Raw genomic sequence first — 19,837 nt, forward strand, 5'->3', positions numbered from 1 at the left:
TCAGCTGACCGTGTTTTTGTATTTGCGCTATGTATCTTGATACTTAAGGAGGGGAGCTCAAGGAAACGAGCGAATGTTCACTCACCACAGAAGATGTACCCTAGGCTATATAATGGGGCAACACGCTTAGAACAATCTCAACGGCATGTGTATATCGTCGGGGTACCGCCATGACAGTAGCAAATGCGCATTAAAGAACTATGTACTGTTGAGGGTGTCAGGCGGTGAACACCTTCCGTAGTGTCTTCTCCTGTACTATCGGCTACGTCTTCCCGCTAGCCTTTTTTGAACGCCTGGACTTCGGCCTCTGTGCCTCAGCGTCGGCTACATGGGCGTCGTCCCATTGTCGTACTGGCAACCGGACGATGGCAAGTCAGCAACACGGTATCGCCCCAATGTTCCTGGGACAGTTTGACTCCTTCGAAGAAAGTCGCGAAGCCCTGGTGAGCGTCGATATAGGATGTGAGGTCGGCCAAGTCATTAGCAGTCTGATGGTACAAGTATGCATCATATATGAAGCAGCGCAACACTTCCAAGGGGCTTGCTAGTTGCTGTAATGGTGACGACAGGCACCCCATAAATTCTTCACTGATCGGGTCTTCCAAGAAATTTAATCTAGCAAGTGGGGGGTCCATGAGGTTCTGGAATATCTTTCTGCCAAAAGCAACAGAAGGATCATGGGAAACTCGGCAGGTTATTGTCCATACGAAAATCCACCAGATAGATTCCAAGTCGTGCTGGAAATTGTACACAGGCGGGGGTCCGCGGGGCTGGGGGCGACGGCCGTTTGTCAAGTCATCAACCACAAGCTTGGGCTTTTGTGCCCCTGGTTGTCGGGGAACGATGTAGCGAGAACTGAGGATTTCGTGAGGCATGAAGTAGGGTGTGCCCTGTGAACGTGTTACGAAGGGACGTGCAGGTCAGAAAAGAGGCGTACAGTTTTTGGATCGCCGGCTACACCACGATCGGAATTCAAGGAGAACCGCCGTGAATACTCCAGGTCGGACAATTTAGCTTGCCATGGACTCGATGAGCTGCGGCGATGGGCCAGAATGTTGCCAGAACTAATATCTCTATGAACCCAGCCGGCGCAATACATAAGGCGAAGCGCTGGTAGGCAGTATGAGGTTGTATCCAGCGAAAATAGAGGGAAACCCACCAACGATGGCCTGGCTGAGGACGTCCGTAACCTCGCCTACGCTTCCAAGGTCACCAACAGCCTCACATACTTCTCCAAAGATAACCCGATATTGCTTCCTCGGCGCAAATTCGCGAGGACCCTCATCGAAGGTGATCTTGCTTTCGGTCGGGCGGGGAGTCCCGCTACCACCCCGATTTGACGTCGTCGGGAGCGCTAACGGTTCAACGGTGGAAAACAGCCTGCGTTTTCTTTCCGAATTGGGAGAGCGTGGTTTAGTCCGTTTGCCTTCGTAATCCGCCATGATTTGGATGAAATATTTCTTGTATCTGTCATTCCGTTCCAGGTCACTGATTGAAGGCCGCAACCTCTCGAAGGCAAGATATCGCGCGTCTTGCTTGTCACGGAAGAACTTCTTGATATCCTCGAAGATCTGCGACTGAATCTGCGACTCAGTAGGTGCCGAATCCTCCAGCCAGACATCCTTCAATACACGGGAAGGCCCGCTGGGCGATACCACAGCGCCACTCGGGTGAAATTCGACCACCTTCCACACCCGAGCCATACGACCAGTGATATTGTTCGAACGATACTCGGCGATGGAAGCAGTAGTGAGGAAGAAACGGTCGCGTTGTTGTCCCTGCTCGGTAGAGGGGATTCTGTATATATAGTCCCCTTTGGCGTCTCGCGTGACCATCGGGTCATAGCCCAGCTCTTCCTCCGTGGCGAACAAGAAGGACATGAACACTTTGATCAGGAGTTGTGGGTTCTAGTGCGAAAGTCAGCCTGCGTGCCGCATGGAGGAGACCTCACCGACTTCTACAAAACTGAAGGGCTCTGAAATCATTGAGTGCGACCGAGAATGATACCATAGAGTAACACGATCTCGGATAATAGTAATCTACTGCCAGTCAGACAAGAGACCAATACCACAGCAGCAGTGGGACCCACCCCATATGTGAACATGCGACGGACATCGTCATTCATGATCTGGACACTTGCCGACAGGGCTTGCTTGTTGTTCTACGAGGTTGCTTGAATCGAGTTGGAACAAGCTTAGAAAAGACGTACCTCAACCTCCTGCAAGGGGTTCAGCTTGTATTCGAGGATACACGCAAGACGGGAGGTATCCAACGTCTTGCTCTCGGGATCCTCTGAGGTAAAGCACCCGTCGACCTTGTTGTCCGAGCCAGCAATTTGCGACTTGATGACGGTGTTGGGGCAAACACGGAAGCTGAGTTCGTTGCGCTTCCGACCCTCGACAGGCACATAAGCTATCGCGCAGGAAATATCCTCGAGAGGTTTGTACGAGGGAGTCTCTGTCCCATTAGCATTGCAAGGGGGGACCACGAATTCGTGAAAACGGAGGTCTCCATCCATTTCAACCAAGACACTCATTTCCATCTTGGAAAGCAAATTCTCCATGTTCTTGACGTCGTCTTCGGTGGGCTCAAATGGTAGATAATGCGAGAGAAATCCCTCGACGCTGACGATGCTAAACTCCCCCTCCATCTGCTCGGCGATGTGGTCTCGAAGTTTGGTTATCCGTGTATCCCCACTGGTGGTTGGCGGACCTGTCGATCTTGTGGACGGTCATGGCCTGCGACGGAATTCAGAAGCAAGTAGCTGACCCACTCGCTTGAACGTCGCCCATAAGTTTCGATTTCGAGAGTAGGAATGAGTTCCGTTCAGCGTTGACTTACACAAAAGGTCCCGCCTGGCCATTCTCACCATAGTAAGTCAGCTGACCGAGACCGTGAGAACTCCCCGGAATGGATTGAACGGACGAGGCGTTGCAGAAGTGTTTCTGAGTCCATGCTTTCCCTGCTCTCCCAATCTCTGCATTTTGTGAAGAACTTTGGGCACACCCAAGGCCATGGAGGATTCCTGAACATCTTTTCCCGCCAACGCCACCAGCTGGCTCCGCGTCAAGTGAAACACATCAAGCGTCATAAAGGCCGGATACCAATACCTATCGGAGGCTCGACAAAGGGCACGACGCTCGCGTACGGCGAATGGGGGATCAGGATCAAAGGAAACGGGGTCAGACTGAGCGCAAAACAGCTCACGACAGCCGAGGAAGTCATCAAGCGGAAAATAAAAGTCATCAAGGGAGCCAAAGTGTACTTGCGCGTGTTCCCGGATATTCCGGTCTGCATCAAGGTCGCGTTCCTGCATACTCGGTGCCGCGCGCTTTGCTGATGACCGCAACAGGGAAACGAGACGCGTATGGGCAAGGGCAAGGGGACGTTCGAGTTCTGGGCGACGCGGTAAGTCGTGCGTCGATTGTGTGCGGGCTCGAGCTGATGGTTGCTTGCAGGGTACCCAAAGGACGAGTCATCTTCGAGATTGGAGGGTCGCCCATTCGAGAGGAGCTTGCTAGAGATGGTGCGCTTGCCCACGATGTCAGAGTGCTTGGCTGACTCTGCTCTACAGCCCTGCGGCAGGCGGCGGACAAACTGCCAACGAAAATGGAGTTCATCAGTCGGGCGACGCCTCCTCGGTTAGGGAACCTCGTACTGCACGCACCCAAGCCTGTAGTTCCAGAGTCCCTGACAGCGGACTCGATACAGCAAACACTTTAGCCTACTCTCAGACGCTATAATACTATATTGATTGGTGCATAGAGAAAATCGACGTGAATGTCTATGTGATCGTTGTGACCGCATCGAATTCGCTTCTTTGAACTACATGGTAGACTAAAGTGCGTCTGGCAGATTATTGTATCAACCTTAAATTCACTAACATCAGGAATCGAATATCGATTGGGCTCGGAATGGCGATGCACTAGCCGATCAGCTTGTCGTGATTGACTGTTCTGATATATCATCAGCACAGTACCGCTGCGAAAACACGAACTCGTAAGGGGGCCTCGACAATCCCCCGGGTACATAGCGTACAACTTCAATGTCAGCCCCACCGAACGCTGCACTCGCAGCTGTTCGGTGGACAAATTGCATGCGTCTGGGCACAGGAGCTGCGTATGGAGTGGGAGATGCTTGTCGGCTGAAGATCAATCAATGATGATGAATAACGTCGCCGTCAAAGTTTCTTCGAATCTCACATGGAGGGACGGGCGCCTGTGGACCAAGTATAGAGGGTCGTGGACGTCGAGGTGGAATTGGTTACTGTTTCCCCCGTCCCACGTCAGTGTTCGTCGTGGCGAAGTCGCTTGCTATACTCTAGGCTGGACCACCCTCGTTTTCATCTCATTTCATTCGTTAGCTCCGCATCTAGTACGTCTCCAGCTTCACGATGTTCGTCGCCCAGCAATGGCTCGAGTCGCGGGCAGCCCCGAGCACGAGCTTCGCTTCGCTCTCATGGAAGCTGCCTATGCGGGACAAAGCGCTCACGCGCGTCTTCATGGCGATGCAGCTCTTCGGCTGGGCGGGGTACACGGTCATCATCTGGACCGTCTTCCTCTCGCGGAAGATCCACAGGCACCCCGCGTGGATCATGTTCTGCTTGGCGTGGCTGATAAGCTGCGTATCGTATGTACTACTCTTCCTGGCGGGGGAGATGGACAGCGACCATCCGAACGGCACGCTGTGCCTTGTGCAGGCGTGTCTGATATACGCCGTGCCGGTCCTGTGAGTGGCTCGCGATGTCGTGGCTTTCGTGTCGAGGCTGACGAGGGAATGCGCGGACGGCGTGTAGAACAGCAAGCGCGACCCTGGCGCTCATCATACATGTTGGTCCGTCATATCCGCTGGTGTAATTGTGTCATAAACGTGGTCTCTAGCTCTGGTTCAACGTTCGGACCGTCGTATTCCATATTGAGACTCAACACGCACGCACTCGGGACTTCCTGGTGCGTATCTCACCGTCCCCCATCCCCATGTACTGAAAGGCTGTACTCAACGTAACGTTACCCAGCTATGCCTGTTCCCCTACATCCCCGCTCTAAGCTTCTTTTTCGGGGTCCTATGGGTAAGTCGCTTTCAAACGCACCAGTCGAACTACGCGCGTTTCACAGACGGTTCTGATGCTTGATGGGCCTTTCAGTACGGATTGGAAAATCCGAAAGATGTGAAGCCAGGAGATAGCTGTATGTATTGTGTCGTCGGTGCATCATTTCCGTATGTGCCTCTTTGATTCCTCTGTGGTCCGAACACCGGTTCAATTTTGACGTTGATTGAAGAGGGAAAGCATCGGCTATATACGTTGCACTCATCCTGGCTGCCGGGGTGGGCATCGAAGGTATGATCTATCATCCAATGAAGTAACAGAGCGTGGGGCTAATTGCGGGGAATTGTATTATGCGGATAGCGGTCATTGCCACGACGTTGTACAACAACTGGCGATCCTACACGCGCAATAGCAAAGACTCGTTCGCCCTGATCATCCGCGTCGTCCTTTTTACTGCTTTTGGGTTCATGTCGATTGTGTGCGTATCGTCATCACCGAGCACGAAACTACTCTGATGCATCAGCCACTCGTACCGTCCCCGCACGCAGAATCAGCCTCGTCTACTTATCGCATTCGAAGCACGGGGCGGTCCCGGATGTCTTCATGGGTCTTCGTACGTCGTCTTTCTCCTCCCGCCGCCGCGTAGCACCTTACCGTGACGCTCATTGTTATCTCCCGATCCGACTACGATGGTCCCGTATGCTACATGGTGGCGCAGTGCCCGTCTTCTCGTTCTTCATCTTCGGCACCCAACTCGACCTCATCTACGCATGGTTCCCCTGCCTCCGCCCGTCGGCGTCTGGGGCCCCATTTCAACACCACAAAGCTACTGCGTCGCTAGTAGCGAAACCCCTCCTCCACGGAGACCGTCCTACGACGGTATCGACGTTTGGCACGCCGCCGTCCATGGCGACTCAGAACGGATGGCGGCGCGCGGATGGCCCCGGGCCATCGCCAGCAAAAGAGGCATCGGGGCTGCGTATCCTCGTCGCACAGCGTATACCAATACCGATACAGCCCCAGAGTCCGAGCCGTGTCTCTCCAGTCATGATTATTCCGCGGAAGTGGAGCGGGGCTGTGGGCCTGGAGAGGGAGAGAGTGCGGCCAGCGGATACATGCCATGGACACTACGCACATCTGCCATCAGAGGAAGGTGCGGAGACATTTGCCGCGAAGGTTGCGAGAGGAAGAACTATTTAGATATTTGGACAGCATTAGCGAAGGCTCGATTTGCTGGTTTTCTGACTTGCTGGCGCACTGCTTTTTGGGGGCTAATATCCGTGTTGTCTTCGTTTTGCATCAGGAGGACCGTTATTGTGTCTGTATCATTGTACTATTTATCTTTCATACCTCTTGCAACTTGGACGTGTATCTGTACCTTGTGATGGACTTCGGGCGAAGGTGACTCGGATACCGGTGATGATAAATACTACTTGGTATTACATCTATATCCAAAGATTGACTTTACACATAGTTGATTGATATCGATTCGATACCGCTTGGGCCACTCAAACGGTCGCAAGATAATTGGATGATTGTATGGACGTCTCCATGTTCCAAGATATCTACGCCGATCAAGCTTCCGGTTGCACCATTGGGAAACTGGTATCACGGCGGATGAATGGGAACCACGCCTCAAGGATATCCTGCAAGTATATGAAATACGATGGTTACGACGGCGTCAGCTTATAGCGTTAGGGAGTCAAAGCACTTTCTTACCCTTTCTGCCATGAACAACGCTAGCGTGAATATTGGAACTGTAAATGGGAAAGTCAGCATAGGTGACTGCGCTTATGATGGCGGGCAGTAACTGGTGTAGACGTACAAGTAGCCAGAACAAGATCAGCAACAATTCTTTGGATCTTATGCGCCATGTGTAACGCCGTGATCCTGCATAGTATGGGGGTTAGTCTCGAGCATGATGTGTGTCAGCAAAGTTAATGAAATAATTACATCACCATCGATCCTACTATTACTGTGACAATTATCATTTTGACGACCTTCGCTGCGTCGTTGCCTATGGAGACCCAGTGTTTGTATAAGAGGGAACCGAGTAGAACTTTATTGAATTGTTGAAAGTCAAGATTCAGTAGGGAAGAATTGACGGTTGTACGACCCACATTTGAATATGATGGAATGGAGCAGGAATAATCCGAACAGACCGACAGAGATGATCGACCTGAATCTGAATAAACTAACAAGGAGTGATAAAATGGGTTTAAACGCACGGAATTTGACCATGTATCCTGCAGTACGCATCCGGCGGAGATAAACCAACGATAATAGGGTAACGTATCCCGAACTGTTGAAGTTTGAACATCCAGACCTTTGAGGGTGTCATCAAACGTACCACCAAGTAACCAACGAAAACACACAGGGAGAAAGCGAAAGGAGATATCACCAGCTGAGTGAACGGGACCGTCAATTCCGAGGAAGAAGCCGCAGATGTGGGCGATGCTCACAGCAACACGAATGCTCCATGAATACATGGGCCCTTTCTCTTTCTTTGAAATAAGTTTACGAACGCGGAGCCACGTCTGTATTGGTGTCAATCATCAACGAATGTCCTGGAGAGATGACCATACATACATCGATAACGAGTGTCAGGTTTGTACTGGCTTGGCTAATCAGAGGGCGTGAGCGCTTGAATCGTAGAACGCACGAAGTGACACGGCTCACAGAACAGGAACCGAGTCGACTAGCGCAGCTTGCACTAGGCATAGGATACGATGGGGCGGGTGGGGGCGATATCGCCCGGATATGAAGAGCAAGGCGAAGGATATGCACGCCAAGAACCACCCCACACAAAAGCTAATCCACACCGGTCTTCGCTTTATCGTCGGCGAGAAAGCAACGGTGAGGAGAATGAGAAGGAATCCTGCAGCACCAATGACTTGAAGGATAGAAAATGCCAAGATGGCGGACGCTTCATGGGATGAAGCCATATGTTGAATGAATGTGGTGGTATGACTTACCTTCAGACATAAGGGTTTTTAACAGTCTGAATAACTGAAGGTCTGCGACGGAGGGGAGGTCGAAGGAACGCAGGCGCAGTCCATTCAAGACCAGCTTGTATCAATGTCATAGGGGATGGCCTCCGTTGAAATCAGCCCTTTATGAAAGAGAGAGCTACTGTGCTACATCAGAATCAGATGGTGCATAAACGCGCTATCATTCGTTAGTAGCAACCTCACTTGCACTTGGTTGCCAATGAATGGGGTTGAAAGCAGCCTGACAATGATCAGATGAGGGGAAGCGTGCTGAAGTTAGAGATAATGAATGCTCGGAAATGAATATCCGGATCAGATATTTATGTACGTAACTCATGCTGCGCTGCTAGGGGTGATCGTTCTTGGATGGCGTACCACGCAGCGCCAAAATATCCATGTTTCCAATAAATCCTATAGCGTATTCAGCAACGAAGGGATAGATATTGCAGCGTGTACTAACCTGCTCTGTGGCCATCAAGATAAAGATCAGGATCGGGACTGATGAGCGAGGGATTTGGATTTGAGGACATATCCAGAGAAGCCTTCTATCACCACTTACACGTTGCATTCGTAATGTCGACGGTGGGTCGGTCAATAATTCCCACATATAATAACACATTGAGGCTAGCATGAACACGAAGGAATGGTGAGCTGTCGCAACGAGAAGATTGATTTGAGACATACATCAGAACGACACCATTGGCTGTAGTAAAGATCATGATCCTAATTATCATCGTGACACATTTTCTGATGTTGCTGATGCAGTTCCATCGATGATATAGGAGCCAGCCGAACAACACTACGAAACAGAGGGTTTCAAATTCATGCGGGTAGGAGAGGACCGAACTTGCTTACATTTGAATAGGATGGCGAAGAGCATGAAGAAGCCGAAAAGCCCCATAGATATGACAGACCTAACCGAAAATCAGCACCATCAATGCATAGGTGTCGCGCACTTACGGGATGCCGGGGTACACGATAGTGCAGTATGCCGAGTATGGGTACTTTTGCACCGTAGAAGGATTGTAGATCCCGAACTGCACTGCATTAGCGAAAGGTAACCATCTGAGAACCCCACATGTATACCAGTATATATCCCACGAAGACGGAGACGGAAAACACGTGGGGGAACAAGACTACCTAGGAATTCCTGGGATGAGTGGTATGAACATATATACACACTGGAGATGGTACTGACCGACACCCTGTATGTTAGTAGCTGTCGCTTGCTTATTCGCAATGGCTGAAGCGCATCGCCAACTAGCAGCCATATCTAGGAAAGTCTAAAGTAAAACGCTGTTGAGGTTGGTTGATTGAGAGCAAGCTTACATCGACAATGAGAGAAAGATTCGTCGTGGCCTGTCTGTGCTGATGTCATGGCCGCGACAGAATAAGTCACCGAATGGTACCCACAGGACAGGTACGGACTGAACCAGTGCAGCCTGCACTAGGCAGATCACGCGGCTTGGGGATGAATCGTACTCCTGGCCCGCAAAGAAGAGGATATCATACGACAAGCAAGCAATAATCCAACCAACAGAGAAGCCAACCCAGGTATAGCTCCTGTTCACTCTTGACGACAGAAGAAACGTGAGCAAGAGAATAGTGAACCCCAAAACGCTGACGAGTTGTAAGATAGAAAGGGCAAGGACGCGGGCGCCTGATAGTCATTGGAGTGGTCATTGAGACGTCGGACATAGGTAAATGCATAGTAACTCACTGTCCGACATGTCGATTGGCTTGAACGTAAAAGGAGCGAAAATGTAAGGAATGTGTGTCGTGAACCCTGGGTCCAAAGGGATGGGGAAAGATTCTGAGGGCTCGTAGATTGAGAGTATATGTATTTGTGGAGGAAAGCCTGGAGGATGTTAATCTGAAGTTTTTGAGGGGCAAGAAGAGATCATCATTGTGGGAGCAGCCATGACGAGTAGTGCATTAAGCTCTTGGGTAGCAACCTACACCTACCTGAGTACGACCAACAGCGAAACGGTAAAGGAACGCAGCTCCGCAACATCTGATGAAAAACATCGTCCCGTTTTGAAGATCCCGTCAATGATGCACATCCGCTGACGCCACACTAGAACAACCTAAAGGGCATGTATACATCTCAGACGTCCAGTCAGCATTACCAGCGAAACAGATTGCACAGCTTGCAGTCAAAAATCGGGGCTGGGACTGAACGTCTACGAATCAAAACGTACCTTCGTGGATGTTTCGGCTGAGAAGCGCTTACTGGCCATTGGGGCACGATGTTAAATTCCCAAAGCAACTCATCTATCTGTGCCCGGTATCCTACTCCGTTCGACTTGTTGGGTCACGTCGCAGGTATCTGTAGTCAGCCAAAATCAGGCTTGAATTGACGGTGCGCTATTCACATTCCTATCATCTTAACTACACATCATCTTCCCAATCTGCAGGCACCGGGGTGGTAGGTTCATTTGCTGTTGACGTGGGAGGAGGAGGAGGAGGAGGGGCGGGGGTAGTGGCGCGGGAATGAGGGACGGTTCCGGATGATGGCTTGGGGGAAGCCCTGTTCAAGGCTTGCTGCAAAGTTGCACCCCACACTCTTGCCGAGGTACCTACATCGGATATATTGGGAACAGGAGCCACGGAAGAACGCGGAGTTGTCGTGGGTGTAATAGTGGGCGTACTACGCCATGATGATGATCCTGATCGCAGGCTCATGTCCGTCAGCTTCCCAAGGTTTGAGGTTGTTGATTTGTTGGCGGCGATATACGTTGACAGTGTAATAGCTGGGATACGAGTATCGACTCGCCGAAGGAGTTGCACACTGATGAGGCGTTGAACAAGGGGCTTCAACTTGGACATCAAGTCTCACCTTCGATATGGTTCCTGGTCGATCATTTGTGTGTCTATCCTATAGAGTGCTGCCAACTGAGATGATAGATAAGCAAGGAAAGGCGTGGTTTCGAGCAGTTAGCTTACATCGTGAACGAATTGCCGCCGTTCAACAGGCATATGAGGAAGCACTTGGTTCTTCTTTTCTCCGTTCACGAAGCTGGCGAAGGAATAAGGTAAGCTGAACCCGCGAGAGTCAAGAGCGACGACACATACTCCGTGAAAGTTCTTTCTACGAGAGCAAGAAACTTGGCGTCAGACTTCGCAAATGACACTAACTCATTGCTATAGTTGACTTCTGCTTTTTCCGCCGCGCGGGATTGAGGGTTGATCCCTAAAGCATCAGCGAGACGGGCGTTGCGCTTCGCGATTGCGCATTCACTATTACATTTTGGTGTATTGCCCCGAGAGGATTCGTCAGAGGCCGCGGTAGGTTGGTTCGCATTTCGGCCACAATGAACCGCTTGTTTGATTCGGCCACACGGACAAGATACAGTTATAATGGCTTGACATGGCTCTGCCTCCGAACACGCGGAAGGTGCGTGACAGGGCAAGGTACACGGATGATGGAGAGGGAGACTATCCATTTCATCAGCTACTGATTGCGAATCGAGGACTCCAAACGCACGCACCATAACCTTCTCGCCTTGCCACAGGACGCTAAGCAATCCCCGCACTGGCCAGGATGACAGCCGCGATCGCAGCGATGGAATCCGCATTCCATCAGCCTGCGCCATGCAAAAGTCAGCAATGTTGTCCCATCAGTCGAGATGAGACGTGAAACACTCACTTCCCACAGACGCCCCCGCATCTCACCTTGTCTGGTGCGGTAGAGCATCGTACGTTCGGAACCATCTTCTTGCCGCAAGCACAAGGCTTTGTGACCAAATGTGGGCATGGCGGGCACCTAGAGATTGGTCTTGCCCCATCTGCATGAGTTCCCTCCACCGATTCCTCTTCCCATCTATCTTCGACCCTCCCGTGACACGCGTGCGGTACTCTGGGATGTCCGCATGGCGGTGGGGGACGCACACAAGGGAACTGGCAACTCAGCACCGTCCCACAAGGAATAGGGGGATCCAGCACCGTCCTCCCGCAGTGACACACAATCTCATTGAATGAGCTCCTCAAACACGGCGGACATGCCCCCCTGTGATCGCGCGCTTCGCATTTGTGGTTTCCGCAAGGTAAAGGTTTTCCACAGATCAGGTCGCATTCATGTAGTCCGCCGATGGCAGCAAGGTCTAGTTCTGTATCGCCTTGATTCGCGACCCCACGACGACGTCCCTTCGTTTTCCCTTGGCCCATGGCGAAACCAGCAAGGGGGCAGCATATACGTTTGCATTCATGCTTCCCGCAGGCTCGGAACGCTCCGCAAGGCTTGTCACACAAAACCTCCAATTCGACCCCAGTTTGCGGATCGTAGAGCTGAGAGCATGGGATTTGTTTGCGAGTCCCGCCACATCTACAAGATCGCTCAACGAGCTCTTGACAGGGAGGACAATCGCGGAGATGACAAGGGACTTGACATTGATGAGAGCAAGAGAGATTCTTCAGGCATTGGGACGTGCATGTTGGGACTGGATCGCTGCATGAAGAGCGCGGCAGGCGAGAAGATTGAGAGAGAAGTGGCAGGGGCCACAGGGACGAGGACGTAAGCTCAACTTTACCACAAGGACAGTGACGCAGCACGCTGGGGTCGAAGGGACAAATCTCCCCTCCCGAATTATCGAGATGTTCTAGATGGCAAGTGCGTTCGCAGGAATGCACTCCGCATAGGTACACCTTCGCACACGTATTCGTGCACGCATACCTCTCCGACAGGTTTTCCCCGCAGATCTCGTCTTTCGTTTCCCGACCACACCAGCAACGCTTCGTCACTTGAATGTCACAAGGTTGACAAGGTCCTGGGTGGCAAATGCGTGCACACTGATGTTTTCCGCAATTCAGTAGTTTGGCGCATTTCTGCTCGCAACATCGTACGTCAGTCGCTTCGGCAGCTTTGGCTAGTTGTCGGCATTTGAATGTCTTTTCATCCTTACCACAATGACATCGCATGTGGATAGTAACCTGACACGGAGGGCATGGGCCCGGATGGCAAAGCAGAGGGCACGGGTGGGTACACGCGGGGTTATCGCCGTTTGTTGGGTTCTGATATACGCTGCGGGGCCGAGAGCATGAATTGCCACACGAATGAGGGGTAGCAAGTTGTGTGCGTTGAGGGGAAGCTACCGAGCCACAAAAGCATCTACCAACAGTCAGTACAACTCGCATGAACAACGCAATACTGCCACGTACTGATAACGTGCTGGAACTTCTTCTCGTCTCTTCTGGCATCCAGGACATCGCCATTCCCCAGACTTTCCTTCCTCCCCTCGTGCTGCATATGCCGCCTCAATGTCCTTCACGGATTTCCCCGCCCAAGATCGTATGCATTTCAGATGGAAGGGTGTATAGCAGCAAGAGGGCCCATCATTAACAGATGGCAGACACGACCATATAGGTTGCGCAGGATGGATAGCCGCAAAGCAGATCGGGCAGTCGGCATACGGGGGAGTGCTAAGCGTATAAATTAGCTTGGAAGTGAGATCGTCCCCAGCTGGCTTCTTCAAGCGCGCTCTATTTACGTGAGCAGCAGGTTGTGGTCGCGAGTTTTCCAGTTGAGCAGGAGAGTCGGTCAACGAGTTGTTGAATTGCGCTCGCCGTTTCCTTCCCTTTAGATCGGGGGTGGCTGACCTGGACGGACTATAGTCCGGAGGTTTCCTGTCTGCAGGCTGTCTTGTTGCTGGAGGTTTGTTTCTCCTCCTGCGATTGGGGTTGGGCGCGCTCTGCGTAGCTGGTGCCTGATTTCCAGACGACGTGTCCTGCTCTACGCCTCCGCCGTGTCCAATCCCATGCTCTGTATGCCCTGATCCAGAGACACCCTGGTTAGGCTCCTTTCGGGGACGATGCCGTCTATTGCGGCGAGGGCCTGAAGCAGTAGAATCATCCATAGTTGATGGTTAGAAGGATTCCTGCGTAGGTCGGCGATTGTGGCATGGAGCCGATACACTGAGTCCGTGATTGGGATCCAGCAGTCTCCTCCGAACTTTCTCACGCCTCTACCCCTGTAGACCCAGATTGCTCCCTATCCCTCCTCCTTTATTCAAACCACCATGATCCAATTACCTGTACTATCCGCGAGCGGCCACCAGGTTCTAGACAGGATCTTCCCTCCACCACCTTCGGATCCGCCAGTGACTGCAGATGTGGCAAAAGCTTGGTTCTTGGCCTATGAGACTGCAAGGTTGTACGGTGAGGGAACAATACCTGTCATTGACCAGTCTTGTCTCAGTACGGCAATGTAGAACACCATACTGGCGGCCCCTTCATCACCCATGAAGATCTTTGCAATTCAGCAGTATATGCCGCACAAATCATTGGTACTAGAACTGGTATGTATGCACGTTCCTTCTGAAGCTCTCTCCTGACTTGTCTTTAGTGCAGCTGGATCTGGTGGCTGCGTTACGAGAAGCCCTAGCCCCTGTTGAAGCTCGCCTTCATGCGGATATGCAAGGTCTTCGTGCGGAGATGCAAGGCCTTCGTGCGGATATGCAAGGTCTTCGTGCGGATATGCAACAGGTTAGGGAAGACCTCGGTAAAGAGGTTAGGTGCAGCAGGCGTCTCGCTGCCATTGTAAGACGCCAACATTTTCTTCTACTAGTTGCTCATCTGAATGTGCATATACATAGGCTAGGAACAGCAATAGCCCCTCCGGTGCCTTTGAAAGTGTTCCGTTTGCTAATTTTGATGATCCTGTCACTGCACCTGTAGGTTGTCACTCCGTTCAATCTTGCTTATTTTTCTCATTTTATCCTCCGCACATTAGCACAATCTCCCCTCCCTCCACTCATTGGATGCAGTCAACGGGCTAGAGGACGAGCCCCTGAGGGCATATGTTAGCGGATATTACCCTGGTACTGAAGCTGCTAACATCGCAAGAGCTCAGTGTATCAACCTTGTTCTTACTGCCATCGGTGCATTCAAGCATACACGCGTGTAATCTCTTTGTACCTTTCATGCCCCTTGCCCTTTAGACGTGTTTGTATCCATTGTTAATACCAGCATACCTTGCAATTGCCTCCCTGAGTACTAAGTATTGCAGATGTGAAGCTAGTGAATGAAGGACAAATCATCAAGTGCTACTTAAAGTCTGACACTACCTATACTCCTACTTGATAGGTCTCTTGCCCAATTGCGGAGAACGTGCTTCATGACCTTGCCGCTGGCCGTCTTAGGGAGCTCTGGTTCGGTACCATCTTCGCCAATGAACCATACCCATGCAGGTGCATTCTAGGACACAGAAATGTATGAGCATATAAATCAAGCGAGATACAGTTCATGCAAGGATGTGGGAGGGGGACGAACCTGGGGGTTCATGCTTTCCGCAACAGTCCGCCGCACTTCGTCGCGATCAATGTGAGTATTCGCCTCGCGCACGATCCACGCCCCGACTACTTCACCGTATTTGGGATCTGGGACGGAGACTACGGCGGCTTCCCGTATGGACGGATTCTCGGTTAGGGCGTTCTCGATTTGTACTGGGAAAAGATTCTGATGAAGAGATGTTCAATGCACCTATATGTGTGAAGAGCGAGTAGACGATATACCTCTCCTCCACGAATGATGATATCCTGCAAAGTTCCACAACGGCTCAATCACTACAGGAGCTTACAGCGGTCTTTAAGAATTACCTTGCGTCTCCCGACAACTAGAATGAAGACGTTGGTATGAGGGACCAACGGTTAACTCATAGTAGAGACAGCTTACTCCTCAAATAGCCTTCTTCATCCATGATCCCTTCGTCGCCAGTATGCATCCACAGCGTGTCTCCCTCCCATCGCATTACTGCACGAGTCTGTTCCTCGTCTTCCCAATATCTAAAGGCGGGTGTCAGCTAGGAACCGTGATGATATTAAGAGCAGAGCAGACCCTTTCTGAAGCAGGTATCCCGCTATACACACTTCCCCTGGCGTTCCCACCGGCACTACCTTACCTTCTTCATCGATGAGTTTGGCCTTGACGTGCGGCTGGACCCTCCCAACTGTCTCGACCCGTTTGAGAATGGGGTCGGCGGGAGTGGTTTGGAACGACACTGGACTGTGAGAATCGGACGTATGTGCATCGGTTTCAATGACTAAAGAGAAGGACACACCTTGTCTCAGCTAGAAACGCGTTTACGCGAATCATTCAATCAACTGCAAAGTCAACGCTAGACAACGAAGGTGGCTCACTCATGCCAAATGCGTTTGTGAGGTCCCGAAGGTTCAACTTAGAGATAAGGCTCCTCATCAAGCTACGTGGGGCAATCAGTCACGAAGCGGTTGCATCGTACGACAACAGGCTCAACTCGATGGGAATGGGTGAACCGGCCGCTATCCCCGTCCTACGTTGCCGCGACGCGTCAGATAGGCGGGTGAAACGGAATTTTACCTGAAACATACCGAAGCCGGCTGAAGTCAAGAATCTCACCCTCTGCACGTCTCTTCTCGACCTCGGCTAGGACGCCCAAGAAATGTGTAGGAACGCCGTGCAAGGCGGTACATCTCTCTTCAGAGACAGCGTCGACGATCAATTTGGGGTCGTAAATGTCAGAGGCGTAAACTATGCACGCGCCGTGGGTCCATGCTGCCAAGTTACCTAAGACGAGACGTAGAGCCAAGGCGAAGGTAAGATGGAAGACAAGATGGTTGTGACGAAATGGACTTATCAAAGCAATGGAACAGTGGAGGAACATTGCCTACCGTACAGCATTAGCTAGGGTTATCACTGTCACAGGACGAAGTGGGAGGGACATACAGAGAACGTCGACTTCAGAGAGGTTCATACATCTCCCTATAGACAACCCATTGTTGAGAAGGTTTGAATGGGTTAACTAGGACGAGAATGATTATTTTGCGCCAGGCCACCCAGTGAGACATTCATACCGATACTGCCTTAGGAAGTCCCGTTGTTCCGCTTGCCACGTTGTTCTCAATACATTAAACAATAACCACCGAGATAGAAGCTAACCTCGTAAATTGCAGGTTTATGACATCGTCTTTCTCAAGAGAATGTGTTATTTCGTGTTGCATCCGCGCCTCTGATGTGTCTTCCCGCCATGCCATAATCTCGCGCCAGTCGACCGCGCACTTGACTTCCAGCTTGTCTAACTTTTCTTCGAGGTTCCCTGACTTATCGAACACGACTAGGTTACGAAGCTCTGGGAGTGCTTCTTCTTGAATGGACCCAGGACGGGATTCACGAAGGTCAGGATAAGCTGAGGCGAGCATTTCGACGTACGCAGAGCTCCGTATGCTCGGAACAACAAACAAATGCTTCACACCAACCAGGGTCAGGGTCTTTACCTATTCAAATTCAGCAGACGAGCTTTAGAGCCTTGCGCAGAGTATACACACAAGTTCGTGCAGACGATACGCTGGGTTAATTGTCACCAAAATTGCTCCAATAGATGCACAAGCCCACTGAAGGGTTGCATAGGCACTAATTCGACGTAAGTGCACGCAGACGCGAGAAACGACGTCTGGGCGTACCTGTTATTCCCCATGAGCACGCCAACTCTGTCCCCCTTCCGCACACCCATGCTCAATAATCCCCTCGCCAGCGCGTTGATGTGTCTGTCGAATTCCTGAAAGTCCCAAGCAAGATGAGGCGCACCATCTTGCGCCCATGAAACTGATCCCCCATGAACTCGAGGACTCTCGGTGCGACATACTAGAGCCGGGCGTTCGGCATAACGAGGTAAGACTTCCGTGTCGAAGAACTGCGGGAGTGTCGCGGTCGATAATGGTGGATGCAATGGGCCTTCAACATATGAATGGGTAAGAAGGGTCCGCTTGGCATGGATTTTCGCAGCAGCATGTCGAATCCGCCCGGCAGAGCGTCGTATAGGAAACATCGGCGAGGGGATTCTAGTAGTAGCCAGCCAAAGCCAGATCCACCCGGATCCCTTCTGGTACGAACGCCTTAGTCAAAAGGGGGTTACATAAGGACAACCCTACCACAAACTTTTCAGTGAGCGCCCACTAAAAGGTCGGGGCCATGCTAGGATGCAAACGTGTACTCCATGGCGAAGTGTATCGAGGCTGGTAGCGAAGCACTGGGAAAAGGGCAGGTGCAGTAGAGGATAACTGGAATTGAAGTCGCCCCTAACCTTCGATCACGTACTGGAATATGACTAATGCAATTATATCGCGCCAGAACGCCGCCTTGCGCCTGGATTTTCCTAGCAGTTCTCGTTGCTCTTGACCATCATGTTGAAACGAGTTCGCATCTATACCGAGGAAGATGTCGCGGCGCACAACACGTCGTCGAGCTGCTGGGTCATTCGCGGCCAAAAGATTTACGATGTTACGTCGTTTTTGCCTGACCATCCCGGAGGCGACGACCTAATTCTGAAATACGGCGGGACGGAGATTACAGAGGTTATGAAGGACGCCGACGAACACGAGCACTCCGATTCCGCCTACGAGATGATGGCGGAATATGTGATCGGTCGACTGGGAACGGGAGAGTTGACGGTTAGCGACGGTGCGTCGGTTACCAATTCCATCTAAGCCAGATGCTCAGTTAGCGCACAGACTGGGAAGCCACGGACGATTTCCATCCAGATGATACCAACGAAGCAGAAGATTATGAAAAAAACCAGTTCTTGGACTTGCGCAAGCCCTTGCTTCGCCAAGTTTGGCAGGCCAACTTCAGGTATATATTATGCGTCTACGTTTGGGGCAATCGCTGACAGCTAGCCATAAAGTAAATCATATTATCTCAAGCAAGTTCATCAGCCGCGACACCTCGCAGAGTCTGCGCGTTTGTTCGGCCCGGACGTTCTCGAAGTGAGTTCATCTGCTTTGAAGTTACATTCAACTTACTGTTGGGGCAGAGCTTTACCCGTACCGTCTGGTATGTCGTACCTATCTTCTGGCTCCCAATTGCAGGCTACCTCTTCCTGCGGTCCCTTCTCCAATTCACTGGACCAATTGCCGACTTCTGGGTGGACCCTCGACTGCCGCTTCGCGCTCTGCTGCTGGTGTCTCCGCAAACCGTGACGAAAACCATGATCTGTTTCTTCCTTGGAAATATCATATGGACGATCCTGGAATACACCCTCCACCGCTTCCTATTCCACATCGATGACTACCTGCCGGACAGCCCGCCTTTCCTCACGTTGCACTTCCTGTTGCACGGCGTTCACCACTATCTTCCCATGGACAGGTAAACCTCCGCGTTACTAATAGGCTTGTTGTTTGCTAACTTGAAGTAGACTGCGGCTTGTCATGCCTCCGACGCTGTTCGCTGCGTTGCAGTTCCCTTTCACGCAACTCGCGTACAAACTCTTCCCAGTTGCGGTGGCCAACGGCATCATTGCGGGAGCTTTCACTTTCTGTAGGTTAACTCGGTTCCTTTCGTCCGCTGACTAAACGTTTTCTTTTCCCTAGATGTCTTGTACGATTGCATGCACTACGCGTATGTGCCCCGATCGTCTATCCTTGCGGTACTAGCTAACGCCCGTATAGACTACACCACACCAAATTGCCCCAATACATGAAGGAGATGAAGAAATACCACCTTGCCCACCACTACAAGAATTTCGAGCTTGGATTTGGAGTAACCAGTGAGTCTATCCTTCCGAGTGCCCCTTATCATCGCACTTACCCGTGTTCATAGGTAAAGTATGGGATTATGTCTTCAACACTGTCCTCCCTGTATAGACTCAGTGTTAAGAGTTGTAATCCATCTACATGTAGGGGCTTTCGGATTTCCTCGGTATTTCTTATTCTTAATATACCCTTGGCGAATAATATTTGTTGCTATTTTACTATGTGCAGCAACTTGAGTAATGTCAAGTTGTGGTGTGATTTGGTCGGGCTTTGAGATGGCGCATTTCTGACGTGTTGGCCAG

General features: G+C 51.3%; 8 protein-coding genes across 8 annotated transcripts; 4 read left to right on the forward strand and 4 right to left on the reverse strand.

The window, feature by feature from the left end:
* Nucleotides 1-314: 314 nt before the first annotated feature.
* Nucleotides 315-2,735, reverse strand: PC9H_006105 (uncharacterized protein; the record flags this gene model as incomplete). The annotated part of the gene is given in 7 exon segments (XM_036775659.1): nucleotides 315-890; nucleotides 938-1,110; nucleotides 1,160-1,907; nucleotides 1,956-2,039; nucleotides 2,090-2,161; nucleotides 2,210-2,696; nucleotides 2,713-2,735. The coding sequence occupies 7 exon segments, from the start codon at nucleotides 2,733-2,735 to the stop codon at nucleotides 315-317; spliced, it is 2,163 nt and encodes a 720-aa protein (XP_036631678.1).
* A 218-nt stretch (nucleotides 2,736-2,953) lies between these two features.
* Nucleotides 2,954-3,723, forward strand: MRPL16_1 (mitochondrial ribosomal large subunit component; the record flags this gene model as incomplete). Its single annotated transcript, XM_036775660.1, has 4 exons — nucleotides 2,954-3,301; nucleotides 3,353-3,408; nucleotides 3,459-3,526; nucleotides 3,575-3,723. The coding sequence occupies 4 exons, from the start codon at nucleotides 2,954-2,956 to the stop codon at nucleotides 3,721-3,723; spliced, it is 621 nt and encodes a 206-aa protein (XP_036631679.1).
* Nucleotides 3,724-4,393: 670 nt separating this feature from the next.
* PC9H_006107 (uncharacterized protein) lies at nucleotides 4,394-6,247 on the forward strand (the record flags this gene model as incomplete). The annotated part of the gene is made up of 8 exons (XM_036775661.1): nucleotides 4,394-4,728; nucleotides 4,796-4,829; nucleotides 4,881-4,949; nucleotides 5,015-5,068; nucleotides 5,144-5,217; nucleotides 5,280-5,338; nucleotides 5,408-5,525; nucleotides 5,596-6,247. The coding sequence occupies 8 exons, from the start codon at nucleotides 4,394-4,396 to the stop codon at nucleotides 6,245-6,247; spliced, it is 1,395 nt and encodes a 464-aa protein (XP_036631680.1).
* A 374-nt stretch (nucleotides 6,248-6,621) lies between these two features.
* PC9H_006108 (uncharacterized protein) lies at nucleotides 6,622-9,767 on the reverse strand (the record flags this gene model as incomplete). The annotated part of the gene is made up of 20 exons (XM_036775662.1): nucleotides 6,622-6,693; nucleotides 6,767-6,804; nucleotides 6,873-6,937; nucleotides 7,276-7,349; nucleotides 7,398-7,451; nucleotides 7,510-7,584; nucleotides 7,637-7,670; nucleotides 7,727-7,973; nucleotides 8,023-8,116; nucleotides 8,413-8,448; nucleotides 8,498-8,535; nucleotides 8,597-8,661; nucleotides 8,722-8,836; nucleotides 8,893-8,951; nucleotides 8,998-9,074; nucleotides 9,124-9,177; nucleotides 9,236-9,310; nucleotides 9,367-9,400; nucleotides 9,451-9,697; nucleotides 9,758-9,767. 20 exons carry the CDS (start codon nucleotides 9,765-9,767, stop codon nucleotides 6,622-6,624), a joined length of 1,563 nt encoding a protein of 520 aa, XP_036631681.1.
* A 661-nt stretch (nucleotides 9,768-10,428) lies between these two features.
* On the reverse strand, nucleotides 10,429-13,889 carry FAP1 (FKBP12-associated protein; the record flags this gene model as incomplete). Its single annotated transcript, XM_036775663.1, has 9 exons — nucleotides 10,429-10,828; nucleotides 10,877-10,932; nucleotides 10,984-11,056; nucleotides 11,113-11,475; nucleotides 11,529-11,624; nucleotides 11,687-11,825; nucleotides 11,883-12,146; nucleotides 12,213-13,144; nucleotides 13,195-13,889. The coding sequence occupies 9 exons, from the start codon at nucleotides 13,887-13,889 to the stop codon at nucleotides 10,429-10,431; spliced, it is 3,018 nt and encodes a 1,005-aa protein (XP_036631682.1).
* A 162-nt stretch (nucleotides 13,890-14,051) lies between these two features.
* Nucleotides 14,052-14,938, forward strand: PC9H_006110 (uncharacterized protein; the record flags this gene model as incomplete). The annotated part of the gene is made up of 5 exons (XM_036775664.1): nucleotides 14,052-14,190; nucleotides 14,244-14,330; nucleotides 14,378-14,571; nucleotides 14,628-14,705; nucleotides 14,765-14,938. The coding sequence occupies 5 exons, from the start codon at nucleotides 14,052-14,054 to the stop codon at nucleotides 14,936-14,938; spliced, it is 672 nt and encodes a 223-aa protein (XP_036631683.1).
* Nucleotides 14,939-15,081: 143 nt separating this feature from the next.
* PC9H_006111 (uncharacterized protein) lies at nucleotides 15,082-17,833 on the reverse strand (the record flags this gene model as incomplete). The annotated part of the gene is made up of 15 exons (XM_036775665.1): nucleotides 15,082-15,228; nucleotides 15,304-15,489; nucleotides 15,546-15,569; nucleotides 15,630-15,646; nucleotides 15,706-15,815; nucleotides 15,868-16,035; nucleotides 16,091-16,100; nucleotides 16,170-16,231; nucleotides 16,286-16,321; nucleotides 16,380-16,575; nucleotides 16,735-16,810; nucleotides 16,863-16,893; nucleotides 16,948-17,282; nucleotides 17,334-17,418; nucleotides 17,469-17,833. The coding sequence occupies 15 exons, from the start codon at nucleotides 17,831-17,833 to the stop codon at nucleotides 15,082-15,084; spliced, it is 1,848 nt and encodes a 615-aa protein (XP_036631684.1).
* Nucleotides 17,834-18,188: 355 nt separating this feature from the next.
* Nucleotides 18,189-19,646, forward strand: SCS7 (fatty acid alpha-hydroxylase; the record flags this gene model as incomplete). The annotated part of the gene is made up of 8 exons (XM_036775666.1): nucleotides 18,189-18,465; nucleotides 18,516-18,636; nucleotides 18,689-18,770; nucleotides 18,818-19,149; nucleotides 19,199-19,320; nucleotides 19,374-19,401; nucleotides 19,452-19,549; nucleotides 19,603-19,646. The coding sequence occupies 8 exons, from the start codon at nucleotides 18,189-18,191 to the stop codon at nucleotides 19,644-19,646; spliced, it is 1,104 nt and encodes a 367-aa protein (XP_036631685.1).
* Nucleotides 19,647-19,837: the final 191 nt, after the last annotated feature.

Source organism: Pleurotus ostreatus (genome assembly GCF_014466165.1).
Source record: "Pleurotus ostreatus strain PC9 chromosome Unknown scaffold_4, whole genome shotgun sequence".
NCBI classification, from domain to species: Eukaryota; Fungi; Basidiomycota; class Agaricomycetes; order Agaricales; family Pleurotaceae; genus Pleurotus; species Pleurotus ostreatus.